The sequence below is a fragment of the Peromyscus leucopus genome, chromosome 4, assembly GCF_004664715.2.
Source record: "Peromyscus leucopus breed LL Stock chromosome 4, UCI_PerLeu_2.1, whole genome shotgun sequence".
Taxonomy (NCBI): domain Eukaryota; kingdom Metazoa; phylum Chordata; class Mammalia; order Rodentia; family Cricetidae; genus Peromyscus; species Peromyscus leucopus.
The window spans coordinates 145,911,117-145,934,472 of NC_051066.1; the positions used below are offsets into that span (position 1 = coordinate 145,911,117).

Below are 23,356 nucleotides of genomic sequence, written 5' to 3' on the forward strand. Positions count from 1 at the left end.
TAGGTAGAATTAAAGGCATGCACCACCAGGCCTGGCTGTGATTTTTAATACTGGGATCCATCCCTGTCTTTAGATGACAGCATTCCAGAGCAGGAAAAGTGGACCTTTCCCCACAGGACAGGCTCCACTGCAGAGGTTTTGAAGAAGAAACTTCTTCCCTGACAGAACTTCTTTCCTTTCCCATCCCTGGCTCTCCAGTCCAACCCTCATCCTGTTCTCTTCCCTAACCTCAAGAGGGATTAGTTTGGATGATTTCTTACATTATATACATAATCCACGTACACATGTGCATACATAAGGATGGGTGTATGGTACACATACATTCAAGGCACCCAATGCAACACCCATATGTACACATAGGCATGTACATATATATACCTATATGGTACACATGCATGAAGGGCATGCATAGCTCATACATACACACATACACATTTGTGTACCTACATGCATGCAATGCACACATGTAATGTACATACACCTAGCCACATGTACATGAATACATGAATATTACCTTAGGATTCACACACACATGTAGCACACACATTCATACATTCCATATATATGTGAACATGCAAAACACACACATATAAACATCCACTCACATCCACATATACACTTTTACATACCACACACAGTACATATGCAAATGCATATGCACAAACATGTACAGTAAACACATGTCAGCATGCATACACATCGACCCACATGTATGCACACATGTATTGTAAATTTGGCAGCCTCAACAATTCTCCACCTCCACCTAGGGGACTTGGAGCAGGAGCTGATATTAACCACCAAGACACCTAAGGCCACCGTGGGTGGCCTGAGCCCTTCCAAGGGCTACACCTTGCAGATCTTCGAGCTCACTGACTCTGGGCCTGTCCTTCTGGCACGAAGGGAGTTTGTGAGTAAGTCCTCCTGCACACAGATGGGGTGGATGTGAGTGGAAGGCCTCCAGGTTGGGAGCTCATGGCCTGGGCTTGTGACCTGAGGCATTTTGCCTATAAGGTACTTGGGTCTTGTTTCCTGTTCCTGACATTGCTGCTCACCTCCCATGAGGTGGGCAGGTCCAGGAGGTCCATAAACCCTCAAATCCCAAGCCCTTGCTTCCACTCTGGACCGGTGTCCTAAGAGTCAGTCCCTCCTTTCTCTGCAGTTGAGGATCTGAAGAGCCACTCTCTGAGCAGAGGCAGTCGGAGACTGGTGGAACCCACCCCGGAACCCACCTCCTTCCCTCTGGGGGCCTCAGACCCTGAGAAAACACCTGAGCCCAGTATTGCCTTCACCTCAAGCAGAGACCAGCCCGTTCTTGGTGGGTCAGAGTGGAGTGAGATCAAATCCTGGGGGTGAGGAGAGCCTTCTGAAGCTTCTTGTGACTCTCGTCATATGGCCAGAAATTCTTGTTTGTATTTGACCATGTGCTCTAGCTTTGATTTAGGCTTATCAGTCATATTCCTGGACTCACAATCTCGGGTACAGGGGCCAGGTACCCCAGAGCCCTAGCTTAGGTCTGGGAGGTGCATGGTAGCAGCTGTGACCCCTCCCCCTGCCCCCAGGAGTGGCCAATAAGGATCAGAGGAAACTCAAGCAGGGCCTTGGAGTACAGGACACAGCTCAGCCAACCACAGACCTGGAGAGGCAGAGCCACATTGCAGACTCTGTGGGAGAGCAAGAGAAGCTAGGTAAGGTGACTCTCTGTACTGTGGGGTCAGATGCAGTGAGGGTATCTTCTTACCTGTCCCCCCCCATATCAGGAGGACACTACTTTCTCCACCAAACACGGAGCTGTGGGAGGGCTTCTGTCCTCAGACTTGGGTATTACTTCCTCCTGGCCAGGCCCTGTGCCCTATTGTGTTGTTATGGATTGGGTCTTCTACTACAGTGTTACCCTACTATTGAGGGCCTTACAGGTATGCCTGGGCCTCCCCCTTTAGACCGAGGATCAGAAGCCACAGAGGAATCACCTGGCTATGTTTAGAAATCTCATAAGGCCTGCCAGGTGCAGTTTGTGTCAATTGATGGGGCCCCAGGGAGCATTTTATCCATAAAGATGGAAGATCCCGAGGCCACAGAAGTAGTTTCTGGTTGCTACTAGCCCTGCCTGATCTTCCTGCCAATTTACCCAGTTTGGACTATCTGTGGTGCTAACACTCCTGCTCATGACTGGTGCCCACCTACAGGCAACTGGGCCTGGAAATGTAGATGCTGGAGCCTGATCAGCCCAGGGACTAAATTTGTAGGTTCAGACATAGTGCTGCCAAGGGCCTTGGAAGGCATAGGTGACCCCTAGACCTGAGACTGTGATCAGCCCTCTCTGCTAGGACTTAGCGGAGCTGAAACCCCAAATTAGGATGCACGAGGGCTTTTCTAAACCTGGTAAGACACAAAGTCCTTGGAAACCCTTACCCCCAAGATCCCAGGGAAGGATATTTTGAGGATTTCAGTCAGGTCTACAATACCTCGGGTGTCCTGGGGAGGCCATAAGTCTCACCCACCCTTACCTGCCACAGCTGACACCCAGTTCCGCTGCACACCCCCAACTCCTACTGATATAATCTTTCTGGTGGATGGGTCCTGGAGCATCGGCCACAGCCACTTCCAGCAGGTCAAAGACTTCCTGGCCAGCATCATCACACCTTTTGAAATAGGACCAGATAAAGTCCAAGTAGGTAGGTACCACCTCCTTTGCCTTGCCTTGGGGGAGATTGGACCTCTTAAGTCCTCACCAGCAGAAGGGGAGTAGCTGCCCTCATAATAGGATGGGAAATGCTATAACCTCCCAGAGTCCATAAGCTGCCAAGAGAGTTGAGAAACCTGGCTGATGAAAGCCTACTTGTCTGGATCGGATCATGTGTCTGATTCCCTTTCCCTGTGAACCAGGGCTGCTGTTATAGTCTGCAGGAATGATTGGCTCCCAGTCAGCCCCTCTGATGATACCCCTATGAAAGCCTTGGGCCCTGAAAATGTGTCTTTCCCTGGGAATGGGACCCACAAAGGCTGTACCCAGAGCAGGCAACTCGTAGATATGGTCTTTAAACAGCCCTGGCATTGAGGATGCAGTAGCACCCTGCCTAGCATGCTAGCCCCCTGGTGCTGCAAAAAAGACAGAGATTAAAAAACAAAACAAAACAAAAAACCCTCAGCCCAGCAACCAGAGTCCACCCCCAGGTCTGACTCAGTACAGTGGAGACCCCCAGACCGAGTGGGACCTGAAGTCCTTCCACACCAAGGAGCAGGTGCTGGCCGCAGTGCACAGCCTCCGCTACAGGGGAGGAAACACGTTCACAGGTATGCCTGGGCCTTGGGTTTGGCTGTTCTGAAGCCTCTGGCCAACCTCCTTTTATGCCCCTTCCACCCGTGAACATTTGCGCGATGGGTGGGTGCTGAGCCCACTTCACACTTCAGGGAGCAAACTCGACCTCCACCACCTGCCCCAATATTTAGCAAAAGTGGAAAACTTTCGGCATCTTGTTGAGAGCAAGTGTCTGCACTGGTCATAGGCAGCTTCTGTCAGGGTCCCACTCAGCTGGACAGTCAGCCTTGCAGGTGGCTTCTTAGAAGACATAAGCGTGGCCTTGCTGGGTTATGGGTACCCTCTACAGGAGGAGCTGTCCCTGATCTCAAGTGTCTTTAGCCTGACAAGCAGGACAGACAAGACATGTGAACAGAGAGCCCTGGGATCAAGTGCTGGGAGCAGCTGTGGTTGAGAAGGTACCTGAGGAGGAAGTCCTAGTGGCTGCCTGTCACTTTGTCCTTGATGTTCCTAAGGCCTCGCCCTAACCCATGTCCTGGGTCAGAACCTGAAGCCAGCAGCAGGTGCCCGTCCAGAGGCAGCCAAGGTGTTGATTCTGGTGACGGATGGCAAGTCCCAGGATGATGTGCACACAGCTGCCCGAATTCTTAAGGATCAGGACATTGATGTCTTTGTCGTGGGTGAGCCCACATAGTGCCTGGGCCCTGGGTTGGAATGCTCATGGCCAGGGTGGGCTCTGGGTCACAGACACATTCCACACCCATAGAGCCCAGAGAGTAAGTCCTGCTCCCTAGAGGTGCATGGCCGCACCTTGCAGCAGCATCTGCAAAGTCTGTTCCTGCCTGCTTTGCACGACACTCCCCTAACTCCTTGCCACCCTTCAACTCACATGGCCAAGTAGCCTTCAGACTGGCCCCCTGCCTGGCAGCTGACTTGTGTCTGACAACCCTTCTACCTCCCCCTCTGCTCCCCAAGCAAGGATTGTCCCTGGTGCTCTCTGGGGCATCAACCACACTCACTGCCCTGTTTGATGGGAAGGAAACTTCAAGTTGTTCTAGGAGGCTCTCTCTCCCCAGGATCCCCCTCTTTTGTGGGCACCTGGCACCAGCATCCACATAGTCTGGTCCTCTTCCCATAGCTCCCAGAGTTAAGCACACTGGCCTCTCCTGGCCCATTCCTATGTTCCACTGATACCCCATGGGATCTAGGACACATGGCATCAGTTTGTGCCCTCCCATATGCTGGGGACTCTGGCAGGTCTCTCCTCTATGGTCCTGTCTGTAAATAGGATCAGAGTCTCAGAGAGATTGGCACACACTCCCCCAAAGCAGGTGTGAAGAATGCCGATGAAGCCGAGCTGAAGCTCCTGGCATCCCAGCCACTAGACATCACTGTCCACAATGTACTGGACTTCCCTCAGCTGGCCACCTTAGCTGCTCTGCTCAGCCGCCTCATTTGCCAAAAAATCCAGGGCAGGGGCCCAGGTAAGAATACAACACCACAGTGACCAAGGGACAGGGAGACTGGAGCCACACCAATTTCCATGGCTCATGAGGGTCTGTAGATTAAACCAGGGGAAATCTGTCCTTGGATATGTTGAGAGGATTTTTCCCATCCCTCCTGTACATGGCCACCAGGGGGAGCAAATAGATGTGCTTACTTGTTCCCTGACCACCTTTCCCCATAGTCAAACCAGCAGCAGCTACTCTGGCCCTGGACCCCTTCCCCATGCCCACCAGACTGGTCCTGACCCACGTCACCTCATCCAGTGTCCACCTGTCTTGGACTCCGGCCTTATACCCACCCCTCAAGTATCTAATTGTATGGCAGCCTTCTAGGGGTGGTACCCCCAAGGAGGTAAGAGGGGGGGCCCCTGGTTCAGCCTTTCCTTGGAAGCTGGGGCAGCTGACAGGACTCTACCAGCATGGCTCAGGTGGGTTCTGCTGAGCTATGGATGAGCACTAGAATGAAGGTCTACAGATGATTAAGACCACCTGAGAAAGGAAAGCCAAGGAGGGTGGGGTTGGGAGTGGGTAGCTATATACAGATGCACCCAATCAGACCAAGTCAGAGTGAGGAGTGCTGGGCAGTGACTGCAGACACCTGGATGTGGTTTTGATGACATACTGATAGACAAATGGATTGTTTTACTATCTCTCCTGTCTCCGTGGTGGCTGGTGCTACTCTGTTCTGTGTAGGGACCTAATGTCTCAGGATGATGGTACCACGTCTCCCAAGCCTATACCCTGTTGATGGGATTTTCCTGCCCAGGTGGTGGTGGAGGGACCTGTCTCATCCATGGAGCTTCGAAACCTGACCTCCAACACAGAATACTTGGTTTCTGTGCTTCCTGTCTATGAGAGTGGGGTTGGCAAGAGCCTGCAAGGCCGGGCAACCACAGGTAGAGGGGTGACCTTTGTCTAGTCCTGCCCCTTGGGGACTATCAGGGCACAACTACAGGTAATCCTGGGTCTGGATTGCTCCCACAAGCCTCCATTCCAAGCCTCTCTGACCCTGGTATCCTCTTTTGAATGCAGTGGTGTCGCACATGGCTCATTACTACTGCTGCTTAAGATATCCTAAAGCAGCCTGGTGGTGTGGTACATGCCTTTAATCCCAGCACTCAGAAGGCAAAGGCAGGTGAATCTCTGTGAGTTCGAGGCCAGCCTTGTCTACAGAGTGAGATCCAGGACAGGCACCAAAACTACACAGAGAAACCCTGTCTCGAAAAACAAAAAACAAACAAAAAGATATCCTAAGACTCCCATCCTGTCTAACAACAGCACATGGCTGAGGCCACTAGCTCTCAGCTGTTGCTGGACCCACCATGATTCCTGGATAACAGCTGCATTGAGATAGAATGCATATACTCATGCCCACCCACTTACAGGGAACATGGGATAGCAAACACAGGACTTTGCCAGGTGTGATGGACACACCTTTAATCCCAGAACTAGAGGGTCAGAGACAGGTGGATCTCTGTAAGTTTAATGCCAACTTGTTCTACATAGTGAGTTCCAGGACAACCAGGGTTACAAACAGAAACCATGTCTCAAAAGACAAAAATATAAACAAACAAAAAAGAACAGTATTGTAGGTAGAGTTTTCCTGTCCTAACAGCCTGCTCCCCAATAACTGACAGCCACTTTCCAAATAATTGACTTGGAAACTTAATATAAATTATAAATGCTTGGCCAATAGCTCAGGCTTGTTATTAGTTAATGCTTACATTTACATTAACACATATTTCTTATCTATGCTTTGCCACATGGCTCATGGCTTGTTACCTCATTTTCTTTTCTTTCTTTTTCTTCTTCCTTTCTTTTTCTTTTCTTTTCTCTTCTTTTTCTTTTTCTTTTTTTTTTTTTTTTTTTTTGGCTTTTTTCAAGACAGTTTCTCTGTGTAGTTTTAGTGCCTATCCTGGATCTTGCTTTGTAGACCAGGCTGGCCTTGAACTTACAGAGATCCTCCTGGCTATGCCTCCCGAGTGTTGGGATTAAAGGTGTGTGCCACTACTGCCCAGAGTTACCTTATTTTCTATACATCCTGCTTCCTTAGGGGCTGGCTGGCATCTCTTCTGACTCCATTCTTCTTCATCTCATCATTCTCAGTTTGACTTTCCTGCCTAACTTTATCCTATTCAGCTGTTGGCCAGTCAGCTTGTTTATTAAACCAATCATATAGACATATATTCACACGGTGTACAGAAGGATTATTCAACAGCACAGTATATTCAAGGCTGTTTACACTAAGGCCATCATAGATCATATTTGTTCCCCAAGGAAACTGTACATTACATTGGCACCCCAGGTCCTTTACTCAGCCTTGGCAACCTCGACTCCACTCTGCCTCTATATTTGCCTCTTCCGGTCATTCACAGAAATGGCTTCATGTATTACATGTTTTGTGTGTGTGTGTGTGTGTGTGTGTGTGTGTGTGTGTGTGTGTGTGTGTGTTTCAACCTGGAGGTTACATCCTTCACTACCTTTGTAGCAAATTGCTTTAGGCCAGTAAGATGATCTGGCTCCCCCAGAATTGTGAGCTGAAAAACAGAGTCCACTGACACTTAAGACAAGTGACTCAATCTTGTGCTCTGATTGGTGGTTGCCTACCTGGCTGTGCCCCATCTGTATAACCTTGCCTAGTGAAAGTCTTATCATTAGAAAAAAGGGTTCCTTTGTTTATGTTTATGAGTTCTGCATATGCCACACTCGCAAGAGTCCCCTGATGGTCATCCCCTCCCCAGCACCCCTGCCTCCACCGGGGGCACTGACCCTAGCCTCAGTGACACCGAGAACCCTCCACCTCACCTGGCAGCCCTCTGCTGGAGCTACTCAGTACTTGGTGCAGTACTTGCTGGCTGCCTCCCCTGGGGAGGAGCAGAGGAGAGAGGTGAGAGGTGGGGGCAGGGAGACAGGTGGGGCAGATGGTGGGGCTTGGTGCTGAGACATGTGTTGCCATATCCCTGCCAGGTACACGTGGGGCAGCCTGAGGTACTGCTGGATGGCCTGGAGCCGGGCAGGGACTATGAGATTTCAGTGCAGAGCCTTCGGGGACCAGAGGCCAGTGAAGTCCGGAGCATCAATGCCAGGACCAGTGAGTATCCTTCCCAGGCCACTTGTTCACATAGTAGATGCTCGGCTCTATTTTTTTAGCCTGCTCCAGGGTAGGTGACCACAGATGCCCCATATGTTCTTCAGTCCTAGCACTTCCTTTTCCCAGTCCCAAGCATAGCAATGCCAGCCCCTAAGGCCTTGTTATGCTCTGCAGCTACCCCGGGGCCCCCAAGACACCTGAGTTTCTCAGATGTGAGCTACAACTCAGCCTGTGTGTCCTGGGAAGCCCAGAGGCCTGTGCGCCTGGTCAAGGTCAGCTATGTCTCCAGTGATGGCAGCCACTCTGGGCAGGTAAGAGCAGGGGCTCAAAACTCCCAAGGGCCTCTTGGGGGACCCGGAATCCTAGGTTGATTGAGCATTCACACAGGCACTGGAAGCCTAGCACATCCTTAGGCTCTTGCTCCACATGTTCTTCCTATGGACACCTTCATTCCATATCTGTTTAGCCTCCTGCTACACAGCCTTTGAGATGGTGCAAAGGACACAGTATTGATAATGTCCCAGCCCTCAAGGGGGCTGTGTCTGTCAGGAATTGGGGGAAGACTTGAAGCAAAGACACATGCGCACATATGCGCACATACATGCAATAGTGATGTCATGCTAAGACTGTGGCCACACCAGATTTAGAGGTGGAGTGGCTTGTGGGATTAAAAGGTGAGGCAGGGAGAGGAGTCTCCACTCATGGGCCATTCTGGGGACCCACAGCTGATCACATTTTTCCTCTTTTGGGAGTCATAGGCTGGCCATGGCTGTAGGTCCTGAGCCTGGGTCCCCATCCTGTCAGGGGCTCAGGTGCCTGATTGCTCTGTATACCTCCCACAGGCTCAGGTTTCTGGAAATACTACCTCAGCCACCTTGGGTCCCCTTTCTTCCTCTACCAAGTACATCGTCCGAGTCACCTGTTTTTACTTCGGGGCTGGTTCCTCCATGCTGACTGGCCATGTGACCACAAGTGAGTCATTGAAGTCAAGGTTGGGGTGGAGCTGGACTGTGTCTTTATGTCTGCTGAAGGGCCTGTATTGGGCATCTGTTCTGGCTGTGCTAGGCCAGGTGGGAACCAGCATCTGGGCAGATGTGATAGAAGGTCTGCAGAGAGACAAGAGGTCAGGAACATTCCTTAATATGACTGACCCTTATCGGAAAGCAACAGCTCAGGTCAGCACTCTAGACTCCATTTCTACACCCCATCTTCCAGAGAAAGCTCCCAGTCCTAGCCAGCTGTCTGTAACGGAGCTCCAGGGAGATGCAGTCAAGCTGTCATGGGTGGCCACCGCCTTGTCTGGTGTACTTGTTTATCAAATCAAGTGGATGCCCTTGGGAGAGGGGAAGGCCCATGAGGTAAGGGGACAAGGGGCAGATGAGCTTTCAGAGAAATTGCTATGGCCCCAGATCCTAAGGCCAAGTGGGGCTTAGACTCTGTGTCCATCCAAGTCCTATATCTTGGGAATACCTGTCTGCCATAGCCTGTGAGCCAGCCTCTTGAGGTGAGTTTCCTTATGATTCAGGTGGATCCCTGGACTCTCCTTTCTCTAGATCTCTGTCCCAGGGACCCTTGACACAGCCATCTTACCTGGCCTGATGAGTCATGTGGAATATGAGATCACTATCCTTGCCTACTACAGGGACGGCACTCGCAGTGACCCTGTGTCCCTCCGCTACATCCCCTGTAGGTGGCCTTTCTTCCATTCAGATGGGCTTGGGACAGGAGCAGCACAGAGGGGACCCAGACCCTCCTGGATCCACATGCCCAGGGTCTCATACTCCCACTGGCAAGCAGGCTCCCTGAGTCCCTGAGACCCTGGGCTGGACCACTGGATCCAAGCCCATAAAGGGTTCAGGCTCTTGGTGTGGCTAAGGTCCAGATTCCCCAGCATGGGTGACACAGCTTCTGTGCAAGACCTCCTAGGAGTATTGGGGGACTCAGCAGGGGCATTGTTAGGGTTGGGCAGGGCAGAGCATAAGATAATGATGCAGGACTGGCTGGTTGGCTGGCTGGCCTTCTGGCCATGGGTACCTCCATTCTGGAGAGCCTTGAATTCCACATTGTCTATGCCACTGGATAGCTTCAGCAAGCAGGAGCCCCCCATCCAGTCTGGTCTTGTCCTCGGAGACCCCCAACAGCCTACAGGTCAGCTGGACACCACCAAGTAGCCATGTTCTACATTACCGGCTCAACTATACACTGGCCTCAGGCTCTGGACCAGAGAAATCGGTGAGTCTATAAAGAGCAGGGAGTTACCCAGGGATTTAGATGCTGATTTTATCTATCCTTTGTGGGTAGCAGCTTCTTTATAGAGGGAAAGATGGGCAGAAGGAGTACAGCCTTGAAAGGAGAAGGCAGTCTAAGAGGGAAGGCTCAGAGGCCTCCCCTCACCCCCAACAGATCTCTGTGCCAAGCACCAGGAGCCATGTTGTACTTCCTGACCTGCTGTCTGCCACCAAGTACAGAGTCCTGGTCTCAGCTGTCTATGGAGCAGGGGAGAGTATAGCAGTGTCTGCCACATACCGCACAGGTTAGTAGGCACCAAGACTGGTTAGTAGGCAGCTCCTTCTAAACCCCAAACCCAAGCCAGACTCAAGGTCAAGCTAGATACTAGACCTAGTCAGACCTCAGATCTGGTCAGACCGCAGACTAGGCCAGATACCAGAATCAGTGAGACCTCAGAAATCAGTGGACCCCAGAGCCAGTGAGGGCCCAGGCCCAACACAGACTATGGAGAGGCCACGGAGAGTTGTGGTACCCAAAATAAACAGAACAGACTGGATCAGAATGACTGGGAAATGGCTAGAGAGTATGGAGAGTTTGACCTAGGAGAGACCTGTTCTTGATGCCACAGGACATAGTCAGGTCTCTTGTGGCCTGGTAACCTCTAACCCACAAGGGCAGACTCAGCTGTGAGGAATCACTTGAGAGCCACAGCTGCTCAGGGCATTAGGCCTTCAGAGTCCATGAAGCCACTGCCTCAACTCTAGTGCCCCATCTTGGATCATTCAGTTACAGCCCAAATGCCTATGATGATTGGCTCCTCACTGCTCAGTGGATGACCATTATGCCTGGAGTCCTGTGACTTCATCTGACTTGTATCTAGCTATAGGGTCAGCCTGTATCTCTGCCTCCAGGCCTGTGTTGCTCACTGTATCCAGTCATCTTCCTGGCCCTACCATCTGGTACTTGGGGCTCACTCTGGGCCCATAACTTTTTGGGTGCGGTCCCCAGGGAACCTTGGTTTTGGCCCTGGGTGCACAGGGTAGGCAGGGGTACTTGCCCACTCAGTGAGGTCCTGGCATGGCAGTGAGGAATGGAGACTGCAGGGTGGGCATTGCATAAAGGAGGAAAGTGGGGCTTGTGCAGGTCTGCCTTGTCACCAGAGGCCTGACATTGCCCAGGAAGTGGTCCTTTTGGTAGTTGGGCTAGCTTTGATGTGACTCACCGGACCCTCTGTGTCCTCTCAGCAGCCTGTCCAGCCCTGCACCCGGACAGTTCCCTCTCAGGTAAGTTCTGTATATCTGTGCCAGCTCTGCTCTGTCATTTTCCTGCTCTGCTTTTCTTGACCCTTCCAAGGTTGGGACAGACCTTTCATGATCTAGGATCAACCATAGGGTACTGATCAATTCCTGTACCTTCTCAGGTAGCCCACGAGGCTGTCAGGGAAGTTTTATTCCTGCTTCATCCAAAGTTAATATCAGCATGTGCAGGGCAGAGGCAGAGCTGGCTAGCTCCACTAGGGCCCTAGGTGGCTCCCTGCTGCCAGGCATGTGGGTTAAGTCATGCAAAGCCTGGAGTCCTCATAAGTACTATGCAAGAGGGTGGAGAACAGATGCTTAGCATGAGGCATGTCAGGGGATTCTATCTACAAAGGGAGGGCCTTAAAAGTAGAGTGTACAGAGCTCTGTGATATGAAGGCTGTATGTCACCTACATCCCAGCAAGAGAGTCTATCTGGGACTTCTACTGCCCTGAAACTGGCAGGGATGGTAAGTGGTGAGATCAGTGAATGGTAGGGCCCGTGGAATGCAGGGCCTTGAAATAGGCCCCAGAAAGGCTGAGCCTCTGCACCCTTGGGTCTAGTTGTGCACAGTTAAACACCAAATACATGTGTGATTTCACGCTCTGAGTTATGCCAGTTAATGCTGTAAAAGGAGCTGGTACTTGGAGGACCCACCATGACACTGATCATCCCAGTGACTTGTATGCCAGCCTCAGCCTGTAGCAGGGGTCTGAACCATAGAGAGTCCTCGGGCTCTTGAGGCTGCTTGAAGCTTCTGTGCTGGCTAGAGGGGAATTCAGCAAGGTCTTCCTTAAAGAGAGCAACCTTGGAGCTGGGTTGGGGCAGAGTGTGTGTGCTGTTTGGTAGGTGTATGAGGCAGGTGGCTGGGTCTGAGTGTCAGGGGTTCCGCCGTGTCCTGTATATAGCTTTCCAAGGTGAGCAATTTCCCCAGTGTCAGACCTGGAATTGAGGAAGAGGAACGGAGTGGCCTGGGATAGATGTCAGCCTGATTAGAAAGGAGCTAGATTCTCCTCTGGAGGGCAAGGCAGTGCTGAGCCCATGGCCACCTCCAAGACCCTGATCCAGCCTCTCATTGTTCTGGTGACCCCATCCCAAGCCATCTTTTCAGGCCCTCTCCTCTACAACCTGCCACCCCTCTCCAAGTGGAATTGTCCCTGTTCCTCCCCCTTCCCTGATTGTTCCTAGTCATCATTCCCTGTTTCACCAGGGTTTGACCTGATGGTGGCCTTTGGTCTTGTGGCAAAGGAGTATGCCTCTATTCGAGGTGTGGCCATGGAGCCCTCAGCCTTGGGTGTGGCCCCCACCTTCACGGTCTTCAAGGATGCTCAACTCATGCGGCGAGCCAGGTGCGTGGGGCTGAGGGAACTGGGAGTACAAGAAGAGGTTGTACAAAATGGGGTGGGAAGATTCAATATGGGGCCTGCCACAATGACCCTGGTCCAAAACTGACTAGCCTCTGACACTGTGTCAGTAGACCATAGACTGGTTGGCTTCAGCCCTATGTACTCCAGAAATTTTCTTTTGACAGATTAATGAAGTCTTGTGTGTGAGATTGGGTTCCATGTCCAGCATAACTTGAAGCCATCCTTATGTAGCTCAGGGATCATTCACATTCACAAAATTCTGCAGATAAGCCATGGCACTGTTCCCTCTAAGTGGCTGTGTATCTTCATTGGGCAAATCTACCACCATCCAAGATTTGTGAGAAGTGAGTGCTTTCCAAGAAGCCATGAGAAGGCAATGAGGTCCCTGGCATCTAGCAGACACTAATTCCTGCTTATCCCATGAATGAGTCATTAGCCTGAACTTTGATGCATACAGTATGACTGAGCAGCAGGCTCATTTCCCACACCCCAAAAGAACTGAGACCTGGGCATGTAACAAAAGTATAAATAAGGCCTCACAGAGGCATGCAAGGAGCACCGAAAAGCTCTGACCTTCACACCACTACCACATGCTCCCATGAGCAGGAAAGGAGTCCATGAGTGGACAGAGCATGGCCCCATGGGCTCCCACAGCAGTTCGGGGCCCAGGTGCAGGCAGCAAGCTAGAGATTTTGTCCTTGTTCATGCTCCTCCATGAAAACAGAAACTTTGGTCAGGTGCATGCAGAAGCCTCCTAGTCAAGCGGAGAGCTTGGGGAGGCCCTTCTTGTCCACTCAGCTGAGACCCACACAAACTCACCACTCTGTATACCCACACTCTAGTTCTTCATGAACTCCCTCCCCTGGACTTGACTACTTCTCCATAGTTTTCTCATCCATTACCCCACTGTTCCTACCCCGAGGCGTACACATTCCACTCTGTCCTCAGAGCCTGGCTCCATCTCTCATGCAATGGGTATGTTGGCTGATTGCGTTTCTTAGCTCTATTCACCAGTGACCACGAAGTCTGATCTCATTTCCTTTTTATCCAGGAATGTACTTGCCAGATCATTTGGTAGTTCTTATTTAGTTTTTTGAGGACCCTCCATTCTGTTTTCCCACAGTGGCTATGTTAATTTACAGTCTCAACACTGTTCCAGGTTCTTCTCACTCTACCAACACCCAATAGATTTTATTTTCCTGACAGCAAGGTGGTATCTCACTATTTTTACATTTCTTCAGTGACAGTGATGTTAAGAGCTTTTCTATCTGCATGATCTATTTTTACATTTTCCTGAGAGAAATGTCCTTTGAGGCAGGCATGGCCATGGCCACACGTACTTTGTGCTTGACCTTGCCGTGGAGTGTCCCTGGCCCTCATGTAGGCTTGGCATATTTGGCTGTCCCTCATCTTAATGACTATCTGTTTCTTCAATATGGGGCCTGCCACATACTTTGTGGCTCTGCCATGACCCTGGTCCAAAACTGACTAGCCTCTGACACTGACACCAGCCTCTTCCTTCCCCCCTTGTCTTTGCTACCGGCCGTCCCTGTCTCTAGTCTTACCACAAAACCTAAATCAAAGCTGCCCACATTCTCAGTAGTGATTCCCCTTAATTGTTCCTCTCCTCAAATGAATGACTTTTCTTGGAGCTCTCTCTTCTGGGGCTCCAAAAGAGGGTGGGACAGATAACTAACTTCCTTGGAGTGCTCACTTAGCCCAAGTGGCCCCCACCCTGATAGCTGCTGAGAGTAGAGGAATCCTTTCTTGTGGTGGAATGTAGAGGCTGATCATTGTGTTTGGAGAATTGTAGAATTGTTCTGTGTGTGTTGGCACCTGGAATCCTAGAACTCAGGAGGCTGAGAAAGGATCACCATGAGTCTAATGCCAGCCCAGGCTGTGTAGTGAGTTCCTATCTCTAAGAAGAAAGAACTACAGGATCATGGCTGAGGTGGTATTTTTCTAACTCTTGGATTTTATCTTAAGAGCAGGTGAAGGTCAAACAGGGAGGCTGCAGATTGATAAGAATAGTTGTATTGAGTGACTCCAGACTCCGTTTTTTTGTTCTTACTGCCCTTAGATAGGCTGGATCAGTATGGGCATGGATTCCCCCATTGCCTAGTCTGATAAATACCTCAGCATATATACTCAGTGGGAGCAGCTCTTGAGTCCCAGGACTGCTCCAGGGACCTTCCTGGTGGAGTCTCCCTGGTCGGGCCCCTCACCTACAGTGCCACTGAGCATAAGGGTCTCAGCAGCCCTTGCACAGTGGCCTCCATTATAGCCTTGGCCTGGCTTCAGAGAGGAGAGGGTCTGTTGGCCCAGGGGCCTCAACACTTCTTGTTGAAAGCTAACAGTTGTGGGTAGAGGGGATGCTCTGCTACACTCCCATGTTCCTTATGGAGAAACTGAGACAGGACTACCTCAGTTCAGTCCTCTGAAATCTGTTCCAATCCCTTGTCTCTCCAGCGATATCCACCCAGCAGCTCTGCCACCAGAACATACCATTGTCTTCCTGGTGCGCCTACTCCCTGAAACACCCCGAGAAGCCTTTGCGCTGTGGCAGATGATGGCTGAGGACTTCCAGCCCATCCTTGGGGTTCTGCTGGATGGTGACTCTGGCCCCCATACCACCCTTGGCAGTTGGGAGGGATGGGACCCCTGCTTACTTTCTTTACCTCCTGGCATATAAAGATGCCAACACGCTGGCCAAGCTGTGGGTCTCCCTAGGCAACTAGGCATGGAAGCCCATCATCATCAGTGTGAGCAGATATCCTGGATATCACCGTAGCTTTGCATTGTGGAGACCCTACTTGGGCCTTGGGTAGGACCTGTGTTCTGTCACTGCCACCCTCTTCCAGCTTACCATTCTCGTCTGCTCCCTATCCTCCCTGGCAGCTGGCAGAAAATCTCTGACTTACTTCAACCATGATCCCAGGGCAGCCTTGCAGGAGGTCACCTTTGACCTGCAGGATGCAAAGAAGGTTTTCTTCGGAAGCTTCCACAAGGTCCTGGGAACTGTCTGCCTGAACCCTGCAGGCCCCAACCCTCTGGTCTGGCCTTCCCTGCATGTGGCTGTCTCCCTTGAGAGTCAAGCCTTTGACCCTGGTGCTCCTCTGTTCTGATGGTCCTTTCTTAATTTGGGTCAGAGAGCAAATTCTTCTCTTTGGGAGGCTCCTGCAGTAGCTTTCCCTGGGGAAGCGGAGACCCAGTAGGTCCCAGAGTGGAGTCGGGAATCTGACCCCAGGCCCTACATGCTGGGCCCCCTTAATCTGTTTTGACCTGGTCTGGGGTGAGAAACTTGCTGTGGTTTCTGCAGGTACATGTGGCTGTGGGCCACTCCAAGGTCAGACTTTACGTGGACTGTCGGAAGGTAGCTGAGCGGCCTATTGGGGATGCTGGCAGCCCACCCACAGCTGGTTTTATCACACTAGGGAGGCTGGCTAAGGCCAGGGGGCCACGGAGCAGCTCAGCCACAGTGAGTCTGGCCCTTGTCTCGTAGGATGGGTGGGTTCTTCCTATGGGGGCTGACTTTCCCCCTGCTTCACAGTTTCAGCTTCAGATGTTGCAAATCATGTGCAGTGATACCTGGGCAGAGAAGGACAGGTGCTGTGAACTCCCTGCATTGGTAAGTGGAAACAAAATCCTGGACACTGTACCTTGGCCCTGTGAGAGTGCCACTAAGGGTTACAGAGTCTGGGTAGATGGCCTGTATAGACCCGTGCTCAGAGAGGTGAAAGCAGACTTTCTGGATGAGGTGGCCAGGGACCTGAATAGGAAAGTCCCACAGGCATTTGGGGGAAGGCCAAGAAGCCTCATCTGCAGTTATAGCAGCTGTCATGACTGTGACATGTGCATGACATTCCATTTCTGTCAATAACAGCTATATGCCAGTTAGAAGTCCCTGGTCAGCTCTAAGGAGAAGCTATTCCCTCTTCTCTATAGACTCAGGTAGAAGCTCATTCAGTGAGGCTGTGGGGCCATCCTAGGTCTGCTGAGGACTTAGCAGCTTTCTTCTCTAGTCCCATGAGAACCCATCTTGAACTTGGCTGTGCTAAGAGGGTGGGAGGAGAAGGGAAAAGGAGATATAAGGCTCCCAGGGGAATCCAGGAGGGGGCACACTGAGCCTGCTGCATACACAGGACTTGGCAGCCTTCATTCTGACCTGCCCTACCTCTGGCAATGGCTTTAGAGGTGTCCTAGAGTCAGGTGTCTTTGGCCATGGTGAGTCTTAAGATTGGATGAGATCCAAAGGAGGGTCTATTGAACAAATGATTTCTTTTTTTCCAGAGGGATGGAGAGACATGCCCAGCCTTGCCTTCTGCCTGTGCCTGCTCCTCTGAGACCCCTGGGCCTCCAGGGCCCCAAGGCCCTCCGGTGAGTCTGGCGTCTTCTCCCCTGGGGGTGACCAAGGACTTCTACTGCTATTGGTGGACCTCAACACCAGCTTTCAGGAAAACAAACCCACCAGCTTCCTTCTGTAGCAGGAATCTTAACAGGTTTTATTAATAAAAAATAAACCTGGGCCAGGTATTGGGATGAACGCTGGAAGATCAGAGAGACAGAACAGGCCACAGCCACCTCACCTTGCCAATTCCTCAGCTGATCCTGTTTCCTCAGACTGGAAGCCTCTGAGTTCTCATCCAGAATGAATCTCAGCTGAACTGCTGCTAGAAGCCTGAAAGCTTAACCAGCCGAATGCTTAACCAGCCAAACGCTGCTAGTTTCTGGTCCTCACGCCTTATATACCTTTTTGCTTTCTACCATCACTCCCTGGGATTAAAGGTTCACTTTCTGGGATTAAAGTGTGTGTCGCCATGCCTGCCTGTTTCCAATGTGGCCTTGAACTCACAAAGATCCAGAGGGATGTCTGCCTCTGGAATGCTGGGAGTAAAGGTGTGAGTGCCACCATTTTCTAGCCTTTGTATCTAGTGGCTGTTCTGTCTCTGACTCCAGATAAGTTTATTAGGGTGCACAATATTTTGGGGAACACAAACCACCACAGCCCTCCTCAGTCACGTTACACACAGGATAGGCTTCCTTAGGTTTCTTTTATGGCCATCAGTCCCAGAAGCCCAGTCTGGCCAGCCCCTCTGCACACTACTTGAGCTTTTCTCTCTTATATATGTCCTCCATCTGTGGGCAGATGCTGGTCCTTCTCTGCCATGAAATCAAAAGTTTCTCTAATGTTCCTGATGGGATGAGCCCAGGTCCCACTGGTCTCCAGGACTGTGCTGGTAGTGGTTGGTGAGCTATGATGTGGCAAACTGTGAGCCATAGCCTTGCAGGCAGCTCTGCCTTAGGTACTGGAAAGGAGTTAGCCAGCACCCTAAGCCCTCTACCTTGGGCAGGCTGTGGTATCCTTAAAGGATGTCTATACCTTTTCTGGTCCTCTCTCTAAAAGCCCAAGGCTTCTGGGCCAGTCTTGCAAGGTTGCAAATGCTTCCAAAGTCAGTGGACACCTGTTAAGAGCACTTACTTTGCACTTGGTGGTCCACAGGCTTCATTGTATATAGGTCCAGGGTGTGACCTCAGATCTGCCTTAATCCAGTGGGTATCCAGCAGTGAAGAGGAGGTCAGTAAGGATACCCTTGATCTTGGAGGATCCTTTTCCTCCCAGCAACACACATAGGAGTTCAGGGCTGGAGGAGGCTGGGTATGGGGAATAGCTGAGTGGGACTAAGGATTATGATGGGGCTAATATTCAGTCTTGTCTGTATCTTTACAGGGCCTCCCTGGAAGGAATGGCATTCCGGGACAGCAGGGACACCCGGGGCCCAAGGTAGGTCTTATGAAGTACAGGAGCAATATGCCTGATCTGACCTGCAGCGGGAGGGCCCCACGCATTCAGAGCACAGAGATCAAGTTTCATGGCATTCTGTATCAGGTGGAAGGGCTTCCCACTGTAGAAAAGCAGGGGTGTGATATCACAAGGAAATCAGGGATTATTCGGGGCTCCCCTATCACCTGCAGGACATCTGGCCTTGAACCTAGTATTTAGTGGATATTTGCTCTTCACCTATTTTTATAGGCAGGATCACCTACATGGAACAGGTGGGGAAACTGAGGCGTGGGAGTCCAGATTGCCTAGCTCTTCAACTGTCTCATTATTCCCCTCCATAGACACTGGGTAACTCCTCCATCCACAGCACATAGGAGACTGAATTCCAAAGTGATTTCAGACATGGTTAGCCTCTGAATTGTGTCATCTACAGGGTCTATGGGCATGTTGGAGAGAGGTCTGACTCTGCAGAGGTTTGTGGGTGTGTCAGAGTATGTCAAGATGTAAAATTAATTTTTTGGAGATGTAAAATTTATATCTGTATCAACTGGGATGGCACCAACAGCCCAAAGAATGATTCATTAAAGTTGATCTTTATGAGTAAAATGAGTTTCTAGGGATTACTTAGAGACAAATGTAGATAGTCTTTTGCCCTCCATTTGAATCTGGGTTCAGAACGCTGCTTACTGTCAAAGCAGCAAGTTCAGACAGCATGCATGGTACACAGAAAAAATCAGGCTAACTCTGGGAAAATTGTTTGTGTGAGCTCCATTACCCTTATCAGGGATTCTGCTAGTCTCAGCAAACATAGTCTGGCTGTGGAAATGACAGAGTTTTTGCTGGAGTCTGGCAGATAATCCAGCTAAATGATAGTCCACTGAAGCATGATTTTCCTCTGGCTAGGAGTGGGAGAAGCGGTCTCATTACACAGGGTAGGGTCTGGCTCTAGGAGGTCTATGTGTGTTGGGATAAGGGTCTTGGTCTGAGGAATGTGAAGTGGAAGGCAGTGTACTTCAGTAGCAGTACTGCCACCACCACCCCCAGTGGCCTACAAGGTGCCATTCTTGCTTGATTCTAGATTGGTAGGCCACAATGCCACATGCACAGAGTTTAAGGCATTCAAGCAGTGGCAGCTATTGGAATATGCTTCTCTGCGCTGACACCTTCACCTCTTTCAGCCTTCTGGGGTGTCTGTAAGACTTCACCCCATATCCTGTCCTGCCCTGACCCTGGTACAGTGCCTCTTGGGAAGGATTGTGTGAACTCAGACAGAGCCGGCTGAGGTCTTTGTACTGTGGACATGCGTAGATAGTCAGCCTTCGATCAGGGAAATGAGTGTTCGGCCCTGCACTGCGGTGCTGTGTGGGCGCATTCTGCAGGAGCTCGAGAGTCCTCAGGGATGGATGCCTGTATCCTTAGAGGTCAGCTGTCCTTGGAAGCTGAACGACATGCACCTGCTCTCCCATGGTGAGCCATCTGCTCTCCAGACCTCTCCCAGATAACTAGCTGATGTTAGGCAGTCTGCTGGGTAAAAATGGACATTACTGGGAGGTTTTGTTTGTTTGTGAGAGGTTCTCACTATGTAGCCCACACTAGCCTGGAACTTGCTATGCTAGCTTAGGTGACTTTCAGAAGCTGCCAGGATTTTATTAGGAGTGTGTCCTCCAACTCTCCACTGTCCTGTTTGTTACTTGCTTTTCAGTGGGACTCCTAACTTTTTGGAGTCAGCTGTGCTGCTAAAGTGACTTGTGACTTCCTTGCCATCTTGTTGTATGCCCTTTGACCTTGTTTGTGACTGGTTTCTGTACAGATTTTTTTTTCTTTTTGGTATTTCAAGACAGGGTTTCTCTGTGTAGCTTTGGAGTCTGTCCTGGAACTTGCTCTGTAGACCAGGCTGGCCTTGAACTCACAGAGATCTGCCTGCCTCTGCCACCCAAGTGCTGGGATTAAAGGCATGCGCCACCACCGCCCAGCTATCTGTACAGATTTTTAAGGTAAATTTTTGTCTAGTGTACATCATTGCTCTGTCTCTTCTGGGGTTTGAATTTTGTAGGCTATTTTAAAAGGCCTCTCAAGGTGGGCACGCTAGCTCTGCATGTGAAGGTACTTGCCAGCTAGCCTACATGTATTTGATTCTCAGGACTCACATGCTGGAAGGACAGAACTGACGCTCACAAGTTGTCCTCTGACCTCTACACGTGTCCACAACACTAATAAATGCCTATTAAATACAATTAAATTTAAAAGCCGCCCTCGGTCTGCGAGTAGAAAGTGGACATCCTCTGGTTTCTCTGGATGCTGGCATTTTAGAGCTGCATGTGTTGGTTCATCCGCAGCTTGCTTGGTGTAAGTTGGGAGGAGCTATGTCCAGTCCTCAAAAAGTTAGCCTCTATCCCCGACCCCTGGAGATTCATCCCTGCTGGCCAGTACCATCTTCACCTAGACCTATCTCTGAAGCACACTTTACCCTCCTCACTGGTTTGTCTACCAGGCCAAAGCCTAGCCTGACCAAATCTTTCCTGTCCACTGGACAAATCCACACGTCATGAATGACAGTTGGCTTCCACACCTACAACTTCAACAAGGGCAGACTCAACCCTTGAGTGGCAGGTTGTGTGTATGCTTGCAGGTACAGGTCAGAGGACAACTTTGTGGAATCTGTTCTCTCCATCCACCTTTACATGAGTTCCATCTTACCAGCTTAGTCTGATCCTCTTCAGAACATTGCTGGTTCTCTTTGCTTACTCACTGTGGACTGTAGCTCTCACTTGTCCTCGTTGGTGTTTTCACTGGACCAAGTTCAGGCTGTAGCTGTACTGAGGAAGAAGTGGTACTTGTAGAGCTTGTGTTTTATCATCCAGGAGCATGGCATCCTGTTGTTGACAGGCTCAGGTTCATGCCTAACTATGCTTCTCTTTGGTGCTAGTGAAAGTGGTTGTCTTTGTTCTCATTATGGCTTCTCTTGTGGTGTGTACAGGCTCTTTCCTGAGGGTTTCCTACTTGTGGTGTATTTTACTTATATCCCTGTTTTTTAGGCTCACATGAGATCACCTGTATAGTTACTTTTCCTTCTTCTGCCCAATGTTTATAACTTTGTTTTTTTTTTTTTCTTCTTGCCTGGTGGTGTTGGTAAATAGTTCAGAACTCTGTCATATGGTGTCATGTGGTGATACAGATGTCTTTGGCTTAATAGTAATTCATTAAATGCAGTGCTGATTCAGACACTAAAAGAGATATTCATTTTCATGGGATAACAAAATTCCTTTAATCTTAATTTATTTGAAATTTTAAAAAACAAATCAAAAAGACATTAAATAAAATGTATCATTTATTTCAGTGGTTATAGACATGATCAAGCAATTTTCCTTTTTTTTTTTTTTTTTTTTTTTTTTTTTTTTTTTTTTTTTTTTTAGAGACAGGGTTTCTCTGTGTAGTTTTGCGCCTTTCCTGAACTCACTTGGTAGCCAGGCTGCCTCAACTCACAGCGATCCGCCTGCTCTGCTCCGAGTGCTGGGATTAAAGGCGTGCGCCACCACCGCCCGGCGCAATTTTCTTCTTGAAGCTCTTCCTATTAATTTTGCTGTTTCCCCACATGCTAAGTACTCTTGCGTCATTAAGAAGCCATCGTGGTGACGGTCCTCACCACTGTTCAGTAGGTGGCAGTGCTCTGCATGGTGGTGTTTTATTTATAGCAGTTTGGAAGTGTCCCCCCTAACCTCAGTTTAAATATCTCCGGTGTCATCTGTCCCTTAGAGCTTAGATGTCTAGTGAGAACTGAGTTTGGTGTTTGGGGATCATAGCTTAAGGAGATGATACCCTTTGTCCCCGTCATCAGTCCACTGAGTTCCTTCTCTCCCCTTGGTGGTTTCTGGGCACGTCTCCTCTGGCCCCTTTGGAGCCAGAGCAGAACAGGAAAACTGGGATGGGATAAAAAGAACTAGCTTCAAGTCCCGATGCCATTTTGGCTTGTTTGTGGCTCTGGATAAATGACCATGGACTGATGGCGCCCTACAGACAGGGTCCCCTTAGGACCCACTCAGGGTAGGCATAAGGGAGCCTTTGTTCTCCAGTGAAGGTGCTTGTGGCCTAGTAGGAAAACAACAGCATGATGGACAGTGCTGAGGGCAGGTAGAGAACAGGAAGGGATAGGGGATAGGCCTTCTCAGTCCTTACAATGCCTTTTGTGTCTCCAGGGAGAGCCAGGGCCACCTGGGCAGACAGGACCTGAAGGCCCTGGAGGTCAGCAAGGGTCACCAGGAACCCAGGGCCGCACAGTCCAGGGACCTATGGTAGGTGCTGCTCTGTACCCATCTTCTTCTGCTTTGTCTCTCTCCCCTGCCTCTCAGCCCATCTTCCCCTCCAGGGTCCCCCAGGAGTCAAAGGAGAGAAAGGAGACCATGGACTCCCAGGCTTGCAGGTAATGGGTCAGGGTGGTGGCAGAGAAAGGATATGGGTAGGACCCTCCTCTGCATGTGATGTTGGCCTCTGCCTGGTGGACCATTCCTCTTCCTTCCCAGGGCCTCTCTGGCCAGCAAGGCATCCCCGGGAAAAATGGCCTACAAGGACCAAAGGTACTGGCTCCAGGCCTAGGAGGTGATGAGTGGGAGAGAGTGGGCCCAGGTAGAGTCTTGGAGACAGAGGCTCTGGGGAGTGAGGAAGTGGGGAGGCTTCCTCTTCCACCTGAGGCTTCATTTTTCCCTACCCCCTAAGGCCTGGCTAGGAAGAAAGCAATCTCAGCCCACACTAAGGATAAAATGGTGCCACCCTGGGGTGGGGTGAAGGAGGCAGCTCCTCTAATCAAAGCTGGGCATTTGTACATCCCACCTTCTT

At 50.4% G+C, this 23,356-nt stretch overlaps 1 protein-coding gene across 2 annotated transcripts in view; it reads left to right on the forward strand.

Annotated features, from left to right (window-relative positions):
* Col20a1 (collagen type XX alpha 1 chain) overlaps positions 1 to 23,356 on the forward strand; it is a 35,309-nt gene that overhangs the window by 8,016 nt on the left and 3,937 nt on the right. For both annotated transcript variants that reach the window (XM_037205481.1, XM_028885302.2), the window contains 28 exons: positions 768 to 911; positions 1,160 to 1,315; positions 1,560 to 1,685; positions 2,514 to 2,672; positions 3,172 to 3,291; positions 3,772 to 3,936; positions 4,588 to 4,740; positions 4,944 to 5,113; positions 5,528 to 5,657; positions 7,503 to 7,648; positions 7,729 to 7,852; positions 8,027 to 8,163; positions 8,695 to 8,824; positions 9,068 to 9,210; positions 9,406 to 9,538; positions 9,936 to 10,084; positions 10,256 to 10,385; positions 11,326 to 11,364; positions 12,588 to 12,726; positions 15,214 to 15,356; positions 15,643 to 15,752; positions 16,064 to 16,222; positions 16,295 to 16,372; positions 17,035 to 17,121; positions 18,473 to 18,526; positions 22,720 to 22,815; positions 22,890 to 22,943; positions 23,044 to 23,097. In XM_037205481.1, the coding sequence (XP_037061376.1) occupies positions 768 to 911; positions 1,160 to 1,315; positions 1,560 to 1,685; positions 2,514 to 2,672; positions 3,172 to 3,291; positions 3,772 to 3,936; positions 4,588 to 4,740; positions 4,944 to 5,113; positions 5,528 to 5,657; positions 7,503 to 7,648; positions 7,729 to 7,852; positions 8,027 to 8,163; positions 8,695 to 8,824; positions 9,068 to 9,210; positions 9,406 to 9,538; positions 9,936 to 10,084; positions 10,256 to 10,385; positions 11,326 to 11,364; positions 12,588 to 12,726; positions 15,214 to 15,356; positions 15,643 to 15,752; positions 16,064 to 16,222; positions 16,295 to 16,372; positions 17,035 to 17,121; positions 18,473 to 18,526; positions 22,720 to 22,815; positions 22,890 to 22,943; positions 23,044 to 23,097 (3,428 nt within the window). The remainder of the gene's footprint in view (positions 1 to 767; positions 912 to 1,159; positions 1,316 to 1,559; positions 1,686 to 2,513; positions 2,673 to 3,171; positions 3,292 to 3,771; positions 3,937 to 4,587; positions 4,741 to 4,943; positions 5,114 to 5,527; positions 5,658 to 7,502; positions 7,649 to 7,728; positions 7,853 to 8,026; positions 8,164 to 8,694; positions 8,825 to 9,067; positions 9,211 to 9,405; positions 9,539 to 9,935; positions 10,085 to 10,255; positions 10,386 to 11,325; positions 11,365 to 12,587; positions 12,727 to 15,213; positions 15,357 to 15,642; positions 15,753 to 16,063; positions 16,223 to 16,294; positions 16,373 to 17,034; positions 17,122 to 18,472; positions 18,527 to 22,719; positions 22,816 to 22,889; positions 22,944 to 23,043; positions 23,098 to 23,356) is intronic.